The sequence below is a fragment of the Pygoscelis adeliae genome, unplaced genomic scaffold, assembly GCF_000699105.1.
Source record: "Pygoscelis adeliae isolate BGI_AS28 unplaced genomic scaffold, ASM69910v1 Scaffold87, whole genome shotgun sequence".
Lineage (NCBI taxonomy): Eukaryota > Metazoa > Chordata > Aves > Sphenisciformes > Spheniscidae > Pygoscelis > Pygoscelis adeliae.
Genome location: NW_008825098.1, coordinates 1,350,060 through 1,370,581, shown reverse-complemented (window position 1 = coordinate 1,370,581; position 20,522 = coordinate 1,350,060). Strand labels below are relative to the sequence as shown.

The following is a 20,522-nucleotide window of genomic DNA, read 5'->3' as shown; positions in this document are numbered from 1 at the left end:
AGTTACACCTGCTAATAACTCTAAGGAAAAGACAAAAGCTATTTTGTATGATGAACAGGTAAAATGCCAGTTCTTCTGAATAGTGTACTCATGACAGCAATTTAAAAGCTGGCAGGGAAAAGGATACATTAGAAACCATTCAGACATTTCATGTATTAATTTAGATTTGAAAGATACTGGCTAGAATGCTCTGTAAGAGAATCTTGCAGGAAACAATGCATAGTAATCAGTTAAGCTATTGCGAACATTGTTTTTATTCTTAACTTTCCCTCTTCTGAGGTAGGAGCTGAAAGGACTAACTGTGAGGATACACATAGAATCATAGAATAGTTTGGGTTGGAAGGGACCTCTAAAGGTCATCTAGTCCAACCCCCCTGCCATGGGCAGGGACATCTTCAACTAGATCAGGTTGCTCAGAGCCTCGTCCAACCTGACCTTGAATGTTTCCAGGGATGGGGCATCCATCACCTCTCTGGGCAATGTGTTCCAGTGTTTCACCACCCTCAGTTGACTGCAATATTCTAAATATACTTATTATGAATTTATTAAGTACAGAAAAAGCATGTGATACGGTTGCATGAATCTCTAGCATTCTGAAACATTTCGAAATTTCTGTTTTTACATTTTTTACTGGCTATTTATCTAAATAATTTTAAAACTTAAAAACTAACAAAGTGTATCTTCTTTTCTTGTTAATGTTGTTTCTGAATATCCATATATAGCATTGTCTCAAAATCAGTGAATTGGGTGGAGAAAGTCACACAGGGGCTAAGAAGCTACAGTATTGTGATTCCAAAGAAAAGGTGGAAAGGAAATGTGGAAATAGTCAGCAATAATGTAGCCCCTTCTCGGAAGAGGCATCCTGCTTTGCTCTGCCTGGCCTCTGGGGAAGGAAAGTGCAAAATGCAATCTGTGCCTCTTTGGCTGGGACAGCAGCAAGTCAAGGAGTGACAAAAGTCAGCCAGAAACCTCCTCTACCCTCGTCACAGGGTCTGCCAGCAGCGCCTGCCTGCAGATATGAGGCCATTTTTTTGAGCTCAAGGTATGCAGGGTATTGGGCAAGCTTTAAGATAATTCTTTCTAAAGAAAAAAGAATTTAATAATTTTAGATTATCTCCTACATTATGTGACTGTATGTATATAATACATACCAAAATGGACCCCTGATTCTCATTTGGGATCTTGGGTTCTTACTCTAACACATATAATGCTCTTTAGGTAGGAGTAACTGGTTTTGGTGTGGTATTAAAGGCCTCATAATGGTAGTAATGTTATCACAAATCTCAGAACAAAGAAATAATCTACTATTCCTTAACCACCTGTATACATACTACTGTTGTAACTACATGCACTATGTGTAACCGGATGCACATCTTTTTTTTCTATATGCATTTCATAAAGCCAGTGATGTGCTACTTCTGCCCAATAAATTATACTATTGATTGTCTTAAAAACTAAATAGCATGAAAGTAAGGACTAAAAAAATTCCATCAGCCAAATGCTGTTTTGATTTTATTACGGAGTAGAGAAACAAAATTTGACAAAACAAAAAAAGTGAAAGGGAGGGATATGAAAGGTGTCTAATATACAAATGAAAACATAAATGAAGTAAAACATACTGACAAGTGAGGTGAAAAACTGAAGATGTTCCAGCAGAAAAGTTCTTGTAGAAAGCCTCACCATTTCTGGCTACTTCTGCTATGACGTTAGCTACTTTTGCTGTGCAGGAAGATTGTGGCGTCAACAGACTCGCAAACACCTGAAGAACTCCACTTTTCTGGATTTTTTCACTTGTCTCCATATCTGAAAAACATATCACACAAAAAATGACTTGTGCATCAACTTGCTTTGGGGAAGAAAAGAAAGAAAAGCAGGAGGGAAGTTAAGTCTTCTCAAAGGTAATTATTAAATTACTTATTTTCCCATATAAGAAGCCAACTGTTATTTCAGTGATCATATTTATTTTATATGATGTGCTCATAGAACTTAATACTTTGCCATTCCTAATCAATTGATCTTTATAAGGTGACTCTGTGTTATATAAGTAAATACAGATACATACTCATGCATATACATAGGGAAACTACTGGAGAGACTGGTAGAAAGACTAAAGGTCATGGAGTGACATGCAGCATCCTAAAATACTATGTAAAAATCAAGGAACGGTACTCTGAAGTGATGAATTATTGGAAATGTTCAAGGAATGATGGGGGGAAGTCTGCACAGCTTAATGCAGCGTAGGAGTCAGAAACTGGAGAAGAGGGAGAGCTAAGCAGACCCTGGTCTAGACTCCTCTTACACTCTGCTTGAATATCTTCTTTGTTACTCTGCTAAGCTACAGTAGCTCCAGTATAGTCTCAGTAGAAGAGAAAGGGAAAAATAACACCGAGTTTCTTGGAGTAGAGATCAAAGATTCGGGACAAAACTTTTCCTCTTTCTGCCTGCAGTAGAGAGGAATTGTGGAGCTGCTCCGTAACAGGGTCCCACCTAGCAATGCTGGCCAACAGCTCTGTAACAAGCTGAAAATTAACATTGATTCAACTGCAATTAAAGATAAGGTACTAGATGCTGAAACATATTTGGCTAATGCTTTCAAAGAACGGCATGTTTGAGACGAATATTAGTGTGACAGACAATATGATTAGCTGGCAGCTATTGCTTTGGAAAGCAGCATGACTCCTTAAGCCATTCATAATGGAAGTTACCCGCATTCTCCAAAGATGGCCGTGAGATGCTCTAATTGATGACTTTTGCAGAGCAAAACAAATTCATCTGCATGCAAGTCTGTTGTTCAACAACCCTGTCTCACAGGGGCATTTTTAAGCACTACAACATGCACAAACCCCCTCACATCACTTAAAATAAAAGCTTTACAGTAAGTGCAAGTTAAAATTTAAAAAATCACTAGAGCTTGCCAGTAACGGTGAGAAACAGATGTAGACATTTCAGAGTTGAGAAGACAGGCCTCTGAGCACCACTTTCTGCAGTTTCTTAGAAGCACCCTTACGCTGGCGTAAGAGCTATCAAGACAGTCAGGCTGGGCAGCAATAGTAGTAATCAATAGATTTTGGTTTTATATAGTATCTTTCAAATCTGACAGAAAAGGGAGGGATATTCTATACTCTTGAACAGCAAAGGAGGAGCCTTAAACTAACCCAATAGTTTTTTCAAGACAACATTATCTGTTTTCCCCCTAAACAAGTAAATGCATATTTTGTGCACCACAACCAGCTAGTCTTCTAGAGCAGCAGTTTGCAACCACTCTTTAGCCGTGCTTCACCTGTGAATTAGTAATGACATGTCACTGGGCTCACCACCTCCTCTCTCCTGCTCCTCTTCCTCCCCTCTTTCCCCATTCTCAGGGCTGCAATTGATTTTTGACTTGTGGCAGCTCCAGGACAACCCCTGCTGCCTCTGAGCACAGGAGAGAGCCACTAGAGCTGACCCTGAACAGAAGCCAGCACGAGCCTGGCAGAGGTGACTCACGTGGGTTTTGTGGCTCACATACAGTATGTACATGCTTCAGTGGCTGGGAGCCAGTGATGTCTAGGTGACAGAAAATGGACTAAAAGGAGAGAACTTCAAGTCTGGACTGCAGTTATGCCTCTCTATTCCTGTATTCAGTTCCATCTTGGGATGTCGGTCTTTTTGGCTAGAACTACTCATTTACAATGTCAGTGATGACATCTGATTACAATCAGATTAGGTATAAAATGAAGATTAATTTCAACATATCACACATAATATAAGCGCTAATTATTATTAACCTGTTTGCAATCTAGTTAACTGCAATTTTTGAAATGCACTGAGAAACCCTCTCAGAAGATACAATGTAAAGGAGCTTATGGCTTATTTGGAAGCTTTTATAGGTAAGTTCTGACATATAGCATATACTTAGTAGATATATTCTCCCATGGATAGATACAGATGAAAGAGATTTGAATTCAGGGAAAATCATATCAAGGCTAAAGACTGGTCCAGACATTTTAGCTGTGTATTAAAGAAGAGATTCTCCTTCCCCCTCAAGTTCAAAACTGAAAGTACAGAATTCAAAATTGAAAATGTAGGTATCTGTGAACCTGTATTAGTAGGCAGGAGATATTAATGCATTTTCTCCTGCCACGCTGCTGAGACATACAGTACCCAGTCTTATTTTTATGATGTGTAGTTTGATGGACTCATTACTGTGCAAAGTGTAAATTACATAAATAGAAAAAATATATCCTGCAAGAAGTGGGAAAATAAAATTAAATGCTTCTCCAGGCCAGTTGTGTGTAGCAGATATGCACTAATTTATTTTATTAAGATAAGCAAGTGAGAAGCAATAAAAGCACAGGGCTTAACAGACCTGTCGGAAATTGGGAAATCAGCTAGCTGGGATCACATAGATGAAAACAGACCATTTACTTTTTTCTTAAGCAGTACAGGAGGCACACCTGCTTATACTCTCCCCTTCAAAACAACATCCCACTGGTTCTTGTTACCAAGGCTGAGTACCAATGTCAAACTTTTGCTAGTCACAAAAGAGGGAAGACTGACTAATTTGACCAGCAGTGAGTGCACCTCTCCTGTCACTGGGCAGGGACACCCTTACTTCTGCTCTACCCTGAGTGAGCGCTCAAGCAGAATTGTTTGTGGGGAATAGCACATTACTCTGGCATCAGGCAGAAGAATAGCTACTAACTATGCAGCTCACAGTGCTCTCTGAGGCGTTTTCGCCAGTAATTGCCTTGGGTGTAAAAAATGCCATGGGGAGCTTCAGCTTGTCTACTCTAAGTCTACCTAAGCCCTGCTCTTCCTCTGCAGAACATTTACAATTTACGCTTGGTGTAATATACAAATTAATCCAGTGTCAAAATAGAGATATGACAGTATGACATTAAATCCTTGAAGGTAGTTTATAGTACATTCTCCATATAAGGCATCCTAAGGGAATGTGCCAATATAATTACTGTTATATCCTCATGCACATTACTCTAAATTGTCCTGTTTTGTATCTGCAGAATATATCAATTTTTTTTCAGGGATTCTGTGTTCATCACATTAAAGTTCTAATAAAGAAGGTGGGGAAAAAAATGTGCTGAAATATACAAATTAATTTCTTAAGCCACATGTAATTGGCAGACATTTCAGTTATAGAAAATCAATCTTTTCGGTGGGCTTTTGAAATGCTTACACAAGGAGGGGTATTTTAATTGGAACAAGATGTCTTATATATAAACCTAAAATTGTCCTGTTAAATCTAGTATTTTTGCTCAATATTTTTATATTCTTTTAAAGGAGGAGGGCTTAATGGGCAAATGATGCACAGGGCTACCTTGTGGAAATTGGGAAGTCCAAACGAAGATCTTCAGCCACCCTTCACTTGTCTGAAGAGTCAATGATACACTCAGTTCAGGTAGTAAGTGTTGAAATACATGGCTGTTGTTGTGGTTTAACCTCAGCCAGCAACTGAGCACCACACAGCCGCTCACTCACTCCCCCCGCCCCCAGTGGGATGGGGGAGAGAATCGGAAGAGTGAAAGTGAGAAAACTCATGGGTTGAGATAAAAACAGTTTAATAATTGAAGTAAAATATAATTATAATAATAATAATAACAATAATAATAATACAAAGCAAGTGATGCACAATGCAATTGCTCACCACCCGCCGACCGATGCCCAACCAGTCCCCGAGCAGCGGCCCCCCCGGCCAGCTTCCCCCAGTTTATGTACTGAGCATGACGTCCCATGGTATGGAATATCCCTTTGGCCAGTTTGGGTCAGCTGTCCTGGCTGTGCCCCCTCCCAGCTTCTTGTGCGCCTCCAGCCTTCTCAGTCAGTAGAGCATGGGAAGCTGAAAAGTCCTTGACTAGTGTAAGCACTACTTAGCAACAGCTAAAACATCGGTGTGTTATCAACATTTTTCTCATAACTAAATCCAAAACACAGCACTGTACCAGCTAGTAGGAAGAAATTAACTCTATCCCAGCCAAAGCCAGGACACTGTAGAAGAAAATACCAAGTTGGAGGTTTTGAAGATGACTTCAGCAGAGCTGTAGGTACATAAGCAGTCTGGCTGTTTCTTAGAAGTGCCCAAATGGGACAATTACTTCATGGCTACTTGCAAAACATGAGCTAAGAGTCTTGTGTTTCACTCTGTTCACATGTATGTGTGCAGTTCTAGACTCTGTTCTGCAGGATGCACTGAAGGTATAATTGTGGTAGAAGGCAACTGCAGCTGCAGACAGCACAGAAAAGCAAGTAACTGCCCTAAATCAAGTCAAGCTTTTCTTCTCCTTTGTTTTTTCCACTTGCAACTAGAGAGTGGCATGGTTGTTAGGGCAGGGGCTTTAGGAAGCATAGATTTAGACTACCCACCCATTAAGGCCCATGCACCTCTGTCTCTTTTTTGCTCAGCTTCATAGAACACGAGTCCAGTATAAATGCATAAAAGGCAAAGGGACACAGACAGGGACAGAAATGAAGGAAAGTGTGTGTGGCATTATTCTTTTGGAGAGGACAATGAAGGGTCATGTTTATGTAGCAGTATTTTCACTGTGATTGTAAAAAACATGACTTAGTTTTTCTTAGGCAGAACCTAAGACTGGAAGATCACACACCAGTGTTGCCAAAGGGCTGGTGCCCATACCACTGCCTGGGCCTAGGAGAAATAGTTTGGGGTTTGCTGAGAATTAGAAATTGCTAACGGCTTTAGCATAGGCAACCCTCAATTCTTGCCTTTATTTTCTCTTCAGAGGCTGAAGAAGGCCTGCCTGGCTTCCCGTCTGCGTGCATATGTACGGAAGAGGTATTATTTGTTAAGGATATGAATCTGCTGCATGCTAGTTTCATTCTGGGCTTCCTCGTAAATTATTAGAGGATAAATTATTTTGAAAACTTATTTCAGTTGTCGTCTTTTGAATTGCTATTTCAATGTATTGTCAATTGTAGTTGGAGCAAGTAAAACCAAGTTTCTCTAGGAGCAAGAAAGACCTAGGCAAAATCTCCACCGCATAATCTCCTTCCATGCTTTCTATAATGGAGAAAAAGAAAATTATAGCCAACGCTAATCACATGCTAAAAAGTTGGCTTATGCTTACCATTTTAACTCCTTTAGCAGAATCGCATCCCCTTTCAAATCTGTTCAATTTGTCTCTTACGGAAACCTAACAATCTAGGTAGCCTGATGCTAGGGTGCCACACCTCAAAATCCTTTTGCTGTATGTGATGTCCAGATTTCAAATGCTTTCTTTTAAAGCCTGATTTTCAGTCTGCATGCACCAACCCACTCGTGGAGCACCTGCTGCCCACTATCTTAAAACAAAGAAACTGTAGGACTGTGATAAAGCTGCTTTAGAAACAGCCCTTTTGCACACAATATAATACAGTGATGTGCCACGGCAGCATAATTGGGGGAAAAAACCTCTAAGGTTAAATCTGCAGCTTTAGATGTCTCTTTATATCACTAGGTATCAAGACAAAGGGTATGTTAGATCACATAGTGCCAAAATCTTATTAATATCATAGCTGGGTGATTAAAATGTCAATATCCTTGCTTTTCATGGTTTTTGCAGTGCCTAAAGTCATAATAATAAAGGGTGTGGGCAGGAAATTCTTTAATGCCATAGATCAGAGCTGGAGAGTGAGCACCGTGGCTATCAGACTGCTTAATTATGCAGCAGAAATCACTACAGGAAAAAAATCCAATGAGCGTCTCAAATTAAATTCTACACTCTCTCCCCTCTCAGCTCTCTTTCCTGTAAAATTTCACTCCTCTTTATTCACTCTTTTCTTCTCTCTGCATCATTTTGTCCACCTTCAAGTGAAAGAAAAGGCAGGGACGGGGAAGGGAAGGGAAAGGAAAGGTCTATCTGTCAGAAGTGCTACTATTTTGCCCTTGCTAGCAGAAGAAAACTATAGGTTCACCGTTCTCATCCTCTATGAACAATGAGTTTAAGTTACACTATGAGATGTAACCCAACAGCAGTGAAGGCTAACACTGCAATAATTCCCATGTTGTGGAGCTTTACATGAGAAATGAGGCACACCACAGAATTGTTAAATCAGGAGCTTCGTGAGTGTCCTCTTTATTAAGCCAACCGTGTTGGCAATGTACTCTTTTGAAAAATGTATGTATTTCTAGCTGCAAAGATGTTTTATAAACCTCCTGAAACTACTGCAGAAAATTACCTTGGCTTTATAATGTTCCTCCTACATGTACTCTAATCAGAAAGAGAAAGATGAACACATGAATAAATAATGATGAGCCACGTATATCATGAAAGGAACCTTCCATCTACTCTTTCAGAAGGCAGAAGGGAGGAGAATGACAGGAGCAAGGGATATCTTTCTAACTGGCACATCCTCCTAACCACCACAGTAAAAAAGGTTCACGTGACCAAGAGCAAGTATTGATGCTCTCTCCATTTACGGCCTCCCTCAAGAAGCATTGTCTCTCGCTCCATAGCCTCCTACTGTATTTTCCAAACCACAAAATGGAGATTTTAGTCTGACTACAAGAGCACAAAAAGTGGGTTGTAAAGAACCTCAGTGAAACGAATGATGTGCTCTCATGCAACAAAGAATACATCCCTGATAAGGAGGCTTATGCTTAATACACCTTAGCCAAAAAGACTGTTCCAATTAATTATCAAGAGTTGTTTTTACAGAAAAAGAAATCCTCTAATAATAATTTATATATAGAAATAAATGTATAAATATAACTTCCTTTTGGCACGCTCCTCCTCGCATGGGGAAATCCCCACAAATACAATCTGCTTGTTCATCTATCCTTCAAGCTAGACCCCTAGGAGGCAGGGAGGGAGGATCCTCCCTTAGCTGTGCGAATGTTTCCATTGTGGTGTTTGCTCTGTTCTGTCTCTGCCAGCAGCAACAGGGCAACTTCAATTCCTATTTTTAATGAAGAAACAGCGATAGCGCACAGATGTTTGTAATTAAAATCTCAGCTCTAACAAGGAAAAAAGGACAGATGGAGAGACAGATTCATCAACCAACTAGCTGCATGATTCCCACTGATTAAATTCTCCAAAAGCTATATCCAAAGAATAAAAGTGAATTTCAGGATGAGACCTACACCTTGAATAGCCTGTTGCAGGTACCAACGAAGTAATTTAATAAAAATACATGCCAGCTTTGCCTTCAATGAAGAAACATGCACATCAATACTTCCACAGCACAAGGCTGAATATTAAAGTTAAGCAGCTTAGAACCCCCGAGTTTCTGAACTGGGTCTAGTTTAGAGCCCTGACGCATAGTGTGGTGGATTTATCTGAGCTGTTAGTTCCCCCGCTCCCCCTTTCTGATTCACCCTCTGCAGGAGGTAACCACTTCGGTAGCACAGTTGCTGAAAGAGTTTGATATTACTCCCTCAGCTGCCAAGTTCATTGTCTGGCATCTTAGTACAAATGTCATCCACTAGCATCTTCACGTTTTATACTCAGCCTGTGTGGACATTTTAATCTGCCTCCTCTGTTACTTGTACTAACTGGACTTATTACAGGACCCTGGGTAAAGCCTTCAGTATCCTCATGCTTTAGTTTTTCAATCTGTATAACAGAAATACTAGGCCCATAGTGTAAAATCCTCTTTCCAAATTCGATTTAGTTTAAAAATCAAATCAGATTTGAAAGCTGAGCATTATATATGTAGGAAATGTTTCATATTCCTTTTAAGCAATCTCTTAAGAGTGTCTCAAGCAAGCTCAAATGCCAGCTGTAAAATTCTGCCCAGTGCTTACTGGAAGAGTACATCTACATACAAAGGAATTTTTTAGCTACTGATGTTTTTAAAAAGTTTTGCTGACAAAGTAGCTTAAGGAAAAGCTAATCTAAAAAAGATCACGTTTGTAAGTCATAAGGGACTGGGACAAAAGTAAGAATGAAATTTCAGACCTGAAATTGTGAACTACATGATCTCTAAATACAATTTTTTGTAAAAAGCAGGCCTTTTCCTTTGCTTCTGTATTGCATTTAAAAAAATGCAATCTAAAAAGAAATTTTTCAGTTCTGTTATCTGGAACTGCTGTTCACTGATGCCTTCTACAAAGAGAAAATATATAATATTTAATCTTTATTTGGCACATTGTGTATTCAATGAATAGCACTTGGAATTTAACACTTGGGTAAACATAATTTAACTATCTGGCACTAACTGAATACATCACTATTAAGAGGAATTTATGTAAAATATAATCCCACTACATAGCAGTGATTACCATTCAGTATCACTACAGAACGTCAGTTTACTGGGAGACAGTCCAATAAAAAGCAGTCACCTGGATTTAGTATGTTCCAATTAAAAAGGTATACTGTAATAATATATTCATAATATGATGAAACATTTCTGGATTATGTGTATACAGTGCCATGAAAAGGCAACAGCTTCATGAGCTAAGATGCAACAAACATCCTTCCTCAGCAAAAAGAAGGAATGGTTTATAACATAGTATTTGAGCCAAAACTCTGTCCTACAAAATATCCATCAGGATCCCCAACTTTCAGAAAGGCATTTGACAAGAAATCTTCTCAGGTAACCTTAATGGACCGCAATGAGCTTAACTGGCTGACCTGGCCCAATTCAATTTGAACCTCTGGCTCTGCTACAAGAGATTATCTGCATCAGAGACAGACCAGAAATTCTTGCTTGTATGAATATGCTGGTGTGATGCCCATGCCCTCCTGTAGCTTGACACAAGGGAGCAATGATTGTGCAGAAATGGGGGACAGGATGGAGCAAAGGCCCCACAGCTCTCGCCTGTTCGGACACTGTCATCCTTGATAAGTCTGCCACTGCCACACCTCTCACAGTTCTGAGGCCTAAACTTATGTCAAGGGCCTGAAGACTCAGGCTCTGAAACACACTTGAACCCACTGAGAGAGAAAACCTAAGGCGGGGAAGTAAAAGGAGAATCTCGCCCACATAAAGTTAAAAGTAAAACCAACTTGTGATACTGAGCAATTAGTTTAGTGATTTAGCAGTTACGGCTCCTCATTGTTAAAATAAGAGGGAAGGGGAAAGACGGCGCATTTGAGTAAAAGATAAGACCCAACCAAGGGCTTATCTACTGAGACCATGCGGCAACAAAAGCATAAAGGATGCAGACTGGAGGAGGCTCCTCAGAGCTCCCTCTCAGCTGGACTGAGATCCCTGAACCGTCTGTGACCACCGGCTTGATCCTTATTGACAGGTCTTATCACCCTCCCTGTGTATGTAGTTGTGTCATGTTATGACATGTTACTATTTCGTGAACCTGTATGCTTGCTTAAGGATTCTGGCTCTCATAATAAACTGTCACCATATAGTATCCGCCTGATGTGGAGTCTGAGTAGTGGTCGTTTCCCCCCTCTTCTTTTGGTACCATACGGTGCATGACAGCTGGTCTAAGATGTGGGTTCTTGGTTTGACAGCTTCCTACCGGCAAACCCTTACTGCTGATGCAGCTATACTACCAAAAGCTACAAAAATAATAAAAGTCTGTTTTGTTGGCAATGTTAATTTCTGAGGGACGTGGTGTAAGGTATTGTAGCAAAGGAATGTTTTAGCCAGTAGAAACTGCATCTGTACTAAGATGGTTTCCATCCTTGTTAGTGCAAAAAGGCCTAAGCCTTCCCTAGCAGCAGAATATAAAACCATCCTCAGGGTTTTATGTACTATCTTCATTTTCTCACCAAAACTCTCTCTCTATATGAAAATGCTCCTGTCAAAAAATTCTTCCTCTGTAATCCATTACCACTATTTATGTAAGCATAAGACTTGATTTTATGCATACAAGCCAATCAAAATTATTTTTGTCATGCAAAATATTCCCAATTGTGTTAAATGTTATATTAATTTCTACTCATATAAATGTTGTAAAACATAATTCAATGGCAAAAGCTAAATGCTTATGTCATGCTTTTTCCTTTAATTTTATAGCTTTATACTCCCCACCAAGAAAAACAGGTTCATATGATGCTCAGCAAAGACAGTGTATTAAGAAATAAACTGGAAATACACCTTTGAAGAAAGAAGGCTTTCCTTGACACCTACTGTAATATAAGAATCAACACTGATGGTGATCTGAAACAAAGGAATTGCTAAAAGAGGCTGTACATATTTTGGCTCTGAACATGCAAATGCTTTGCCATATACATAGCTTTACACATACAAATATACCTCTTGAGCTCAGTGGGACTACCAGAACTTACGAATCTATGTCCTTAAAGGTAAGAATATATGTAAATGTTGGCAGAATCAGGACCTTTCTTTATATTTCTTTCACTAATTTTACTCTGTGCTCTAAATGTGTGCTGCAGTAACATACTGAGCTAAATCAACAGAGATTCTGAGTGTAAGCAGCTGTTGTAGAAGGCAGTGGGAATTATGAAGATACGGCATCTATCGCTGCTTAGGTACCTGCATTTAGCTGCTTGTTTTCTTTGAAAAATTTTATCTTTATATCTGTTCTTCCCTTTTCCCATTTCTCTCCTTCCTCTAAAAAAATCTTATGTGCTACTTTGTTCCTTGTTACTCATTCACTTAGTTTCACTTCTTCCTTTTTCATTTCAATTTCCTCTCCCTCCCTTGGTTTGAGTAGACATTATCCCTGCACCACTGAAGTCCAAAGAAGCTGGATCAAGATTTAGCAGTTGTTAAACAGACACCAGTCCATGTCTGCAATAAGCAAAGTAAATGAGTTGTACAAGGTACTATGGATAGCTCAGTGCTACTCTTAATATTTTTGGAGTTTCCAAGACAAACCAGGAATAATAAAGTAGTAAAATCTTTGTCATGGGCTAAGGCCACCATCTTCCTAAAGAATACTTTAATCTCAGCAGATAACCATAGATTTCAGTAGACAATTAGCAATAATACTGTTTTGTTTTTGTCTTTTTGGAGGAGGATGTTCTAGCCTTCATCTGCATATTTCCTTTTCATGGATATACACCATAAATGTCTGTTGCTTGTTTGAATGTTCAGGCTGGGACACCTACATATCAGGACCTAACACGCAGGCATGTGTCTGCTGTGTCTGAGTATACATCCATGGGTGGCCTCCCTCTCCTTCTAAGATCACAGGTGGGTGACATATACTAGGGATCATTGGAGGGCAGACCTGAAGAGGATCAAAAATCCACCTGGAAGAGAGGCTGCTGCTAAGAAGAAAGGGAGATGCTAAAGATCAAAGAGGAGTAAGAGAGCAGGGAAATGCTATTTGTCATTGGACTTAATTCTACTAGTTATCAGTTGGTTTAATAGGCCACTGATCCAATTGGTACCATTGTCTACCCACTTGCTTGTGCTATGCCACCTTGATGTGCTTGTGCACTGGCTTGCGTTGTTACAGCTTACTTGTTAGTAATGTGTATTAAATCCGTGGGGATGCTGAGTGCTCTTTTTTTATTTATATGAGACAACAGTAGCCAAAAGTTAATCCTACATGTGAGGGTCAGAATAGGGCCTATAGACGGTTACTGTTTTGTTTTAAGCTATAATGCTCTGCAAGCATTCACAGTCATGAAAGCATTGTTACTTGGTCACAATCCACATGAAATTATTGTCACCTCCTTTTACTCTTATAACCTCATTTTACTTTTATTCTGCTCAGTCTCTTCAAAACAGAGAAAGGTTAGTTTGGTGATGTTTAAGGACAGGTTTGTTTAAGCAAGCTGTGAAATGTGGAGTTTTTTCTTCGTGCTTCAGGAAGGGAAAGGAGTAAGCTTAAAATGTCTAGCCAATGGGAAAAAATGAAAGTGACTTCAGGTAATTTTTATACATTAGAATAACTCTGCTAAGATGAAAGGTTCTACAACTTAATTTTTTCTATGTTTGGGGTGGGAGGGTAGCACATCTTTTACTTTCATACTAATGTGTGAGAGGATCACAAAAACAAAAGATGAAATGACTATTGCTTAACCCTGTGTGTACTAAAGAGATACAGGATTTCACTGAAATCAGATGGCACTCTCATGTGCTAAAAGTCAAGCAAATAGCCACTTACCTGACTCTGCAATGAATAAATAAGAGTATGTACACTGAACTGTCAAAAATGTTGAAACAGGAAATAGATAAAAATAGGTACAGCTCTCATTTTTTTCATAAATCAAAGGCAATAATAGTGACAATAATACATTAAAAAATTTCAGAGCAGATTTTTTTTTTTTTTTAGTTGAGCCCGGAATTTAACAATCACAAAACGTTATCTCTAAATTCTCTATGATTTTTCTGCTTCAGCAGAGGAATTGTTCCATCTTCTATGGCCAGCAAAGATCAGAAAAAGGAACATCAAGTATAGGAAGAGCATGAGTACTAACTAAATTCAACAACATATGGAAGACACAGCTATAAAGAACAGAATAAAATTAAGAATTTCCAACTCAAATATAACCTCTGTGTTAACATATGGTTGTGAGAACTGGAAATCCACCAAAACATTAAAGACAGGAAACTAGATGGCTTTGAAAGCAAGTGCCTACAGAAGATTCAGGGCATTGGATGGAAAGTTTCATCACTGATGAAGAAATGTGAGAAATCTGCAGTCTCTGCAGAAATCCAACATTTTCTTAAGCACTCCAGATGCTAACACATCCTCCTCTGTGATGCCATCAAATAGGAACCAACACGTTTCAGAAAAACCCACTGGTGACTTTCAAGAGAAAACCTGAACAGAAGCTTTTTGTTAGGAGGGCTGAGCTCATGATCTCAACACCATAAAGCTGAAACAGCAGGAAGGGATGGCAAAGGCTTGCTAGCAGTTGCCCAGGAAGCTTGTAACATAATGTTATTTTCTCTGATACAACACAGTGAGTATATTCAAAACAAAACAAAACATGGCTACAGTATATAGCCAAAATATGTTTTGGGGCAAAACAAAATAGCATAAAGAAACTGTGTTCATTATGGGGAGAAAAACAATGTGCCAAAGAAACCTTAGAATAATCCTGAAATTTCCAGTTTCAAACATGAATTTAAAATTTTCATGTGTCATCTGATGATTCCTTGAGTTACCAGGTATCAGCATAGCTCAACAAATAGACAATAGGGCATCTTAGCCAACCACATCTTCAAGGTAAAGTGCATTATTTTAAACCTTCTTCTTTGAACGGTAAGAGCTTTCCAAAATTTCTATACCACTTTCAAGACTGGGGCCCTGCGCTCTCACTTAAGCTTATCTTTATTGGTGTGATTTTGCTTAACCATTTTTACACACAAACTTGTAAACTCATGCTCTTAGCCTCCCAAAAAGTATATGTAAAAAAATTTTTCAAATGCATGTGCTAGCCTTTGCACTTCAATTACATGTCAGATGTTTTTCTGAGCCAGGTGCTGAAGGCTGGGATTAGCGGGCATTTTCAGCCTCTTATACTGAGTATATCAGAGCCAAAAATAACATTCTCAGCAGATTTTTAGATTTCTCATCTGTCAAAACTGGGTTATTTATGTCCGCTATAACCTCTTGTATCTGAAACACAGCATGTCTGAACTAGCAATAACTTTTTTTTTTTTTGTTACTGCAATAATTATGTCCCAGAAGGCCTGTGGTTTAAAAGAAAACCTCTATTTCCTTCTTGTTTTATTTTTCTCAGGCAGTCCTTTCTTGTGGACCTGTATTTGAGGATCTTAGGATAACTGCACTGTTTTGATAGGCACTATATTTATGAGATGGCTCTTAATAGGTATAAATCTGTATATATTGATATAAAATGACGGCCAATATTGTTTTCTGTTGCATTTCCCTATACAATACAATTAACCTATTGTTCCCCAAATCCAATAGTACATAACCATATTTTTCTTTGGGTGTGAGATAAAAAATAAAGCATTTACTACTTCTTTCCAGAAATGTAAGCATATGATCTTTCAAAATGCTTTTCTCCAGTGCATAAGTGCTTTACTCATTCTTTTGACAAGTTTTTTTTTAAAAAATAGATTCCAAGCTGCAAAGCATATGTTAAGCTATTATATTTTTCTCTGTTAGTTTAGCCTGCCATTGATTAAGGCTTAAATTGAAAATATCTGAGCTTAAATTGAAAATATCTGAGCCAATAAAACCATAAATGGATGAAGCCGTACCCATTGTCTCACAGATCTTTTTCTACATGTAACTAGTTCAGTTCTAACTACTGTGTTCTTTGAATTATGATAATAAAACATGTATCATTGTGCTTTTAGAACAGAACTCCTGAAACCAACAATTGTTTTCTTTTTCTCAAGACAGGTTTTGATTCCAAAACAGAAAGTAACTTGAGCTTGTAACGTTCAGCTGTTTTTTATTATTAAAAAAATAATAAAATTCAGTAATATACCAAGTCTAATGATGCCACTGGAGCTGGTGTTTAATACTGTCATTTTTCTACAGTATTTGCACCGAGAATTTCTGTTGGTCAGGAAAGCAAATATGCCTCTCTCGCATCTTTAGCGTAACTTTCAGTACCACTTGTACATAGGGGAAGAATGAGATTTCAGAGAATGTTCCTCTGTAAGTTGTCGTTTAAAAAAACCCCACAAAATACCCTTGAATTCCAAAGTTGCTAAATATGACAGAAACTTAGCAAAAATATCAGAGCAAATATATAGCTTTCATAACTATGTCTAAGACCTTGAGATAGATGGCTGTGGGCTGCAAACAAGTATGCAACGTCTGTGCGTCGGTCAGAGGGCAGCCTGAAGCTCATGGGGAGGGAACTTGCTCACCCTCTGCAGTGAGCACAGGAAGGTGACACAACTGCGTTTCTCTGAGAAAAATGCATCCAGATTCACCTACCAGAGCTCTCCTTCCCCCAATTTCCTCCTGTGGATTTTTCTGCAGACTTCAATTCTTTTCTTTACACACATTATAAAGCAGCTACAAGATAAGCTGTTTATTACTCTAGCTCATTTTGGGGTGGGAGGGAGAAAATGACCCGTTTGTAAAAAGTCTCAAATTATAATGTAAGGAATTCTGACATATTAAACACAAAATTAAATTTAATTTTGCAATGCACAGTTAATCTCAGAGTTTTTTTTTAAAGCCGAATCAAAAAAAAGCTGCAGAACCTCAGAATCATATTCTCTGACAAAGTAATTCCTTGGTTTTTGCCTTTTCTGATTATGATCATTCTACGCTTCATATTACTGTAAACAGTCTGCTTCCAGATCAGCAAAATTCTTTCTTGACAGTAACACAGCAAACCATGTCTATATAGAAAGAATCCAAATTCTACAGAGCAGACAATGGAGTAAGTTGTTTTAATATATAGAGGTTTTAAAAGAAAACACGTGATATATGAATTTCACCTCCTGATTCAGTAGAAGCCAGTATTTCGTTCAGTGCATGGCTATTTCTTTACTGTTAACATTGCTTATGGATCATGCACCACAGCCTTCCTCTAAAAATCTAAATTATGGGAGGTTTAGCAATCTAGAGATGGTGAATGCTGGCAGGTGGAGAGAGATCAAGCATTCGTGTTTTCCTTTCAGAAGTAAGGCAGACAGAATCTCAGCTTACGTGAATGAGGTAGATCCACAGAGGTGAAAGGAGCTGTGCTGATTTACATTAGCTGGGAATCTAAGACTAATGTTACTGCATGTCTCCATTACTGCAGGTCTTATGGGTGCAAAGTCCCCAGCTATGCCAGCTGACTTCACTGGGAATGCTGAAGGAAGTCCACACAAAATGAGGTATGTTCTTATTACTCTACAGCATTTCTAATGCACGCTTCTCTCTTACTCCTTTGTCATTGTTGCCTCTTTCATCCTAAAGTCCTCTGTTTTATCTAGTACCTCAAGCTAGTCCATATGACTGGCCTTAGCCAGAAGTGCTGGTGACAGCTAAGAACTACAATATCTGCATAAATAGGAATATATGCCTCTCCAAAAAATGTCTCCTAAAGAAACCATCTGTGCAGGATTTTCAGACCCAGGTCTCAGATGCGAAGGGCTATACAACTCTCTCTCTAGACAAATAGCAGCTAAAACCACTTGAATTTGGCTTGCCAAATATTTACCAGCAGTTATTACATTCAGCAAACTATCTGATTCACCCTTGTGTAGTATAGCATGTGTGTGTGCATACACCTTAATTTGATTGGTGTGACAAATGGCACAATAGCTCGTAAAGCCAAACAGGAGGTATCATGTTCCAGGGCACTAAAGCCTATCTGGGATTATCAAAAGATCAGCTGTCAGGAGGATCGTGAAAAACAAAAAGAAAAGCAGCAAATTACATAAAAAGAAATTAAAAGCTACAATATTCATCATAACTTTGCCATCCCTTTCTATATAGTAGACAATATGGGAAGAAAGTAGTTTGTTATGTTTTAACATAATGAAAAGTTAAAAGACTGTATGCAAAGTAAATGGAACTGTAATTGTCACTGTACTGTTAGAGACTAAGGAATTTAACTTACGTTTCCGCAGCAACCACAACCCTATGCTGCATGCATGCAGTTGGCAATTAAAAGCAGTGTAATGCTCTCTGAAACATTCATATGTACATGCAATATGCCCAAACTGAAGTTGTGGAAATGATTATTTCCTTTGTTAAAAATCTCAATGTTGTATTAACACTGGGTTTAACTGCTGTTTTTGGTTGGCAGTAGATGGGAGTGGGTTGCATTAGTGTATTAGTAATACACTAAATTTTATATAAGATAAAATAATATTTTTATCTCCAAGTCTTAATGAAGTGAATAAAACATTAAGTTCTGCAACTTATGATACCACCATGAACTCTGAATGAAATCATAGTCCTATAAAATTATCTTAAAATAAACTCTATTCCTTGCATGGCTTCTTTTTCTAGTGTTACTCTAATATGATGATTTACTGAACTATAATCAGAATGCATACTTCATTACTATAATCATACACATGGGAATATACTAAAGGAGAGCAGAATAATTATTTGAGAAATCTTATTTAAATTATTTCTGTGTTACAAGTAAAATGTAGTTTTATATAAACAATCTGATTTCTAATTATTATGATGTAATAATTTCTACAGAGACACAGAAGTACAGTGTGTATCCCATATCTGTATTATATCATATATATATCATAAATATGATAATATACACTAACTAAAAATCAATCTATCAATCAATAAAATCCATATTAAGATGTTAACTGGACAGATGAGAACTATGAGAAAGGACATTCATTGGTTGGTTGGTCAAAGGAAGGACAGTCATAATGTATTGGTAACTCAATAATAACTCAGAGACTGCAGCATTTAGAAAGCTGATTCTATATCTATTTGTTGAATCAATCTATTACATGCAATTTACCTCATAATCTCTGAAGTCTTTTGAATGTACTGCTGTTCTTACAAATTTATTCCAAAACAGAAAGCTGTCTTCTATGAGGATTTTGTTTTTCCAAATCATCAGACTACCTTGAGAACTAAAGCCTGTTGTCCAAAGATACTCAGCAAAACTTAGGTATTGAAGTGTCTTATTCACTTGAAAGGGAATTGGAATTCAGGCTGCTAAATCACCAGCAAGCTGTTGAAAAAACTGTCCCATCTAACCCATCTAATTTTCAGTGAGTTATTTTAGTTGCCCTCAATCTTGGGCAACTGAAAATATGTGGAGATGTATATCATATGGCAGCTCAGCCAGGTTATATTCACGTTACTCACTTACACGCAAAGAACATGGTAAATGGTGGAGGGATTATAGCTAAGTTTTTTAAAACTACCGAAAAGAAGGAGGTCAAAATCCTAATAATCTGCTTATTGATCTGGCAGCTACAAGACTAGAAGAGAAAAGATTTTGGAAGGAAGAGCAAAGCCCTAGACTGAGACGGAAGAGAGTAATCTGGTTGCAAGGAAGCATCAGTAAGTTTGCTGTACATTAGTCAAAATTATTCTGCATCTGCCAAACTTGTTCTGTGACATAGTTATGTGATCTTCATAGGCAAAATGGTAAACTCTAATATTTACACTAAGTATTTTGTCATTTTTCATACCATACTTATAATTTTAGTATTAGACTTAAAAGTACTGGAAATACCAAATCCAATTGGAAGTTGGATTAAAGTATTGGATATACCTTATAAATAAACACATAGGAATAAATATTTTATTATTTCCTGGCTGACATCTCCTTGCAAAATAATCAGAATTAAAAACCCACTACCATTTGCGGGACAACCAGGGAATCAGGCCCAGCCAGCACGGGTTCATGAAAGGCAGGTCCTGCTTGACCAACCTGATCTCCTTCTATGACCAGGTGACCTGCCTAGCGGATGAGGGAAAGGCGGTGGACGTGGTCTACCTGGACTTCAGTAAAGCCTTTGACACTGTCTCCCACAGCATTCTCCTGGAGAAGCTGGCAGCTCACGGCTTAGACAGGTGTACTCTGCGCTGGGTAAAACACTGGCTGGACGGCCGGGCCCAGAGAGTGGTGGTGAATGGAGTTCAATCCAGTTGGTGGCTGGTCACAAGTGGCGTTCCCCAGGGCTCAGTTTTGGGGCTGGTCTTGTTCAATATCTTTATCAATGATCTGGATGAGGGGATCGAGTGCACCCTCAGTAAGTTTGCAGACGACACCAAGTTGGGC

The 20,522-nt window shown here is 38.5% G+C and overlaps 1 protein-coding gene across 1 annotated transcript in view; it reads right to left on the bottom strand.

The window, feature by feature from the left end:
* Positions 1-20,522, bottom strand: part of RAP1GDS1 (RAP1, GTP-GDP dissociation stimulator 1) — a 135,081-nt gene that overhangs the window by 45,941 nt on the left and 68,618 nt on the right. The window contains exon 5 of the mRNA XM_009327069.1: positions 1,681-1,803. Within this exon, the coding sequence (XP_009325344.1) occupies positions 1,681-1,803 (123 nt within the window). The remainder of the gene's footprint in view (positions 1-1,680; positions 1,804-20,522) is intronic.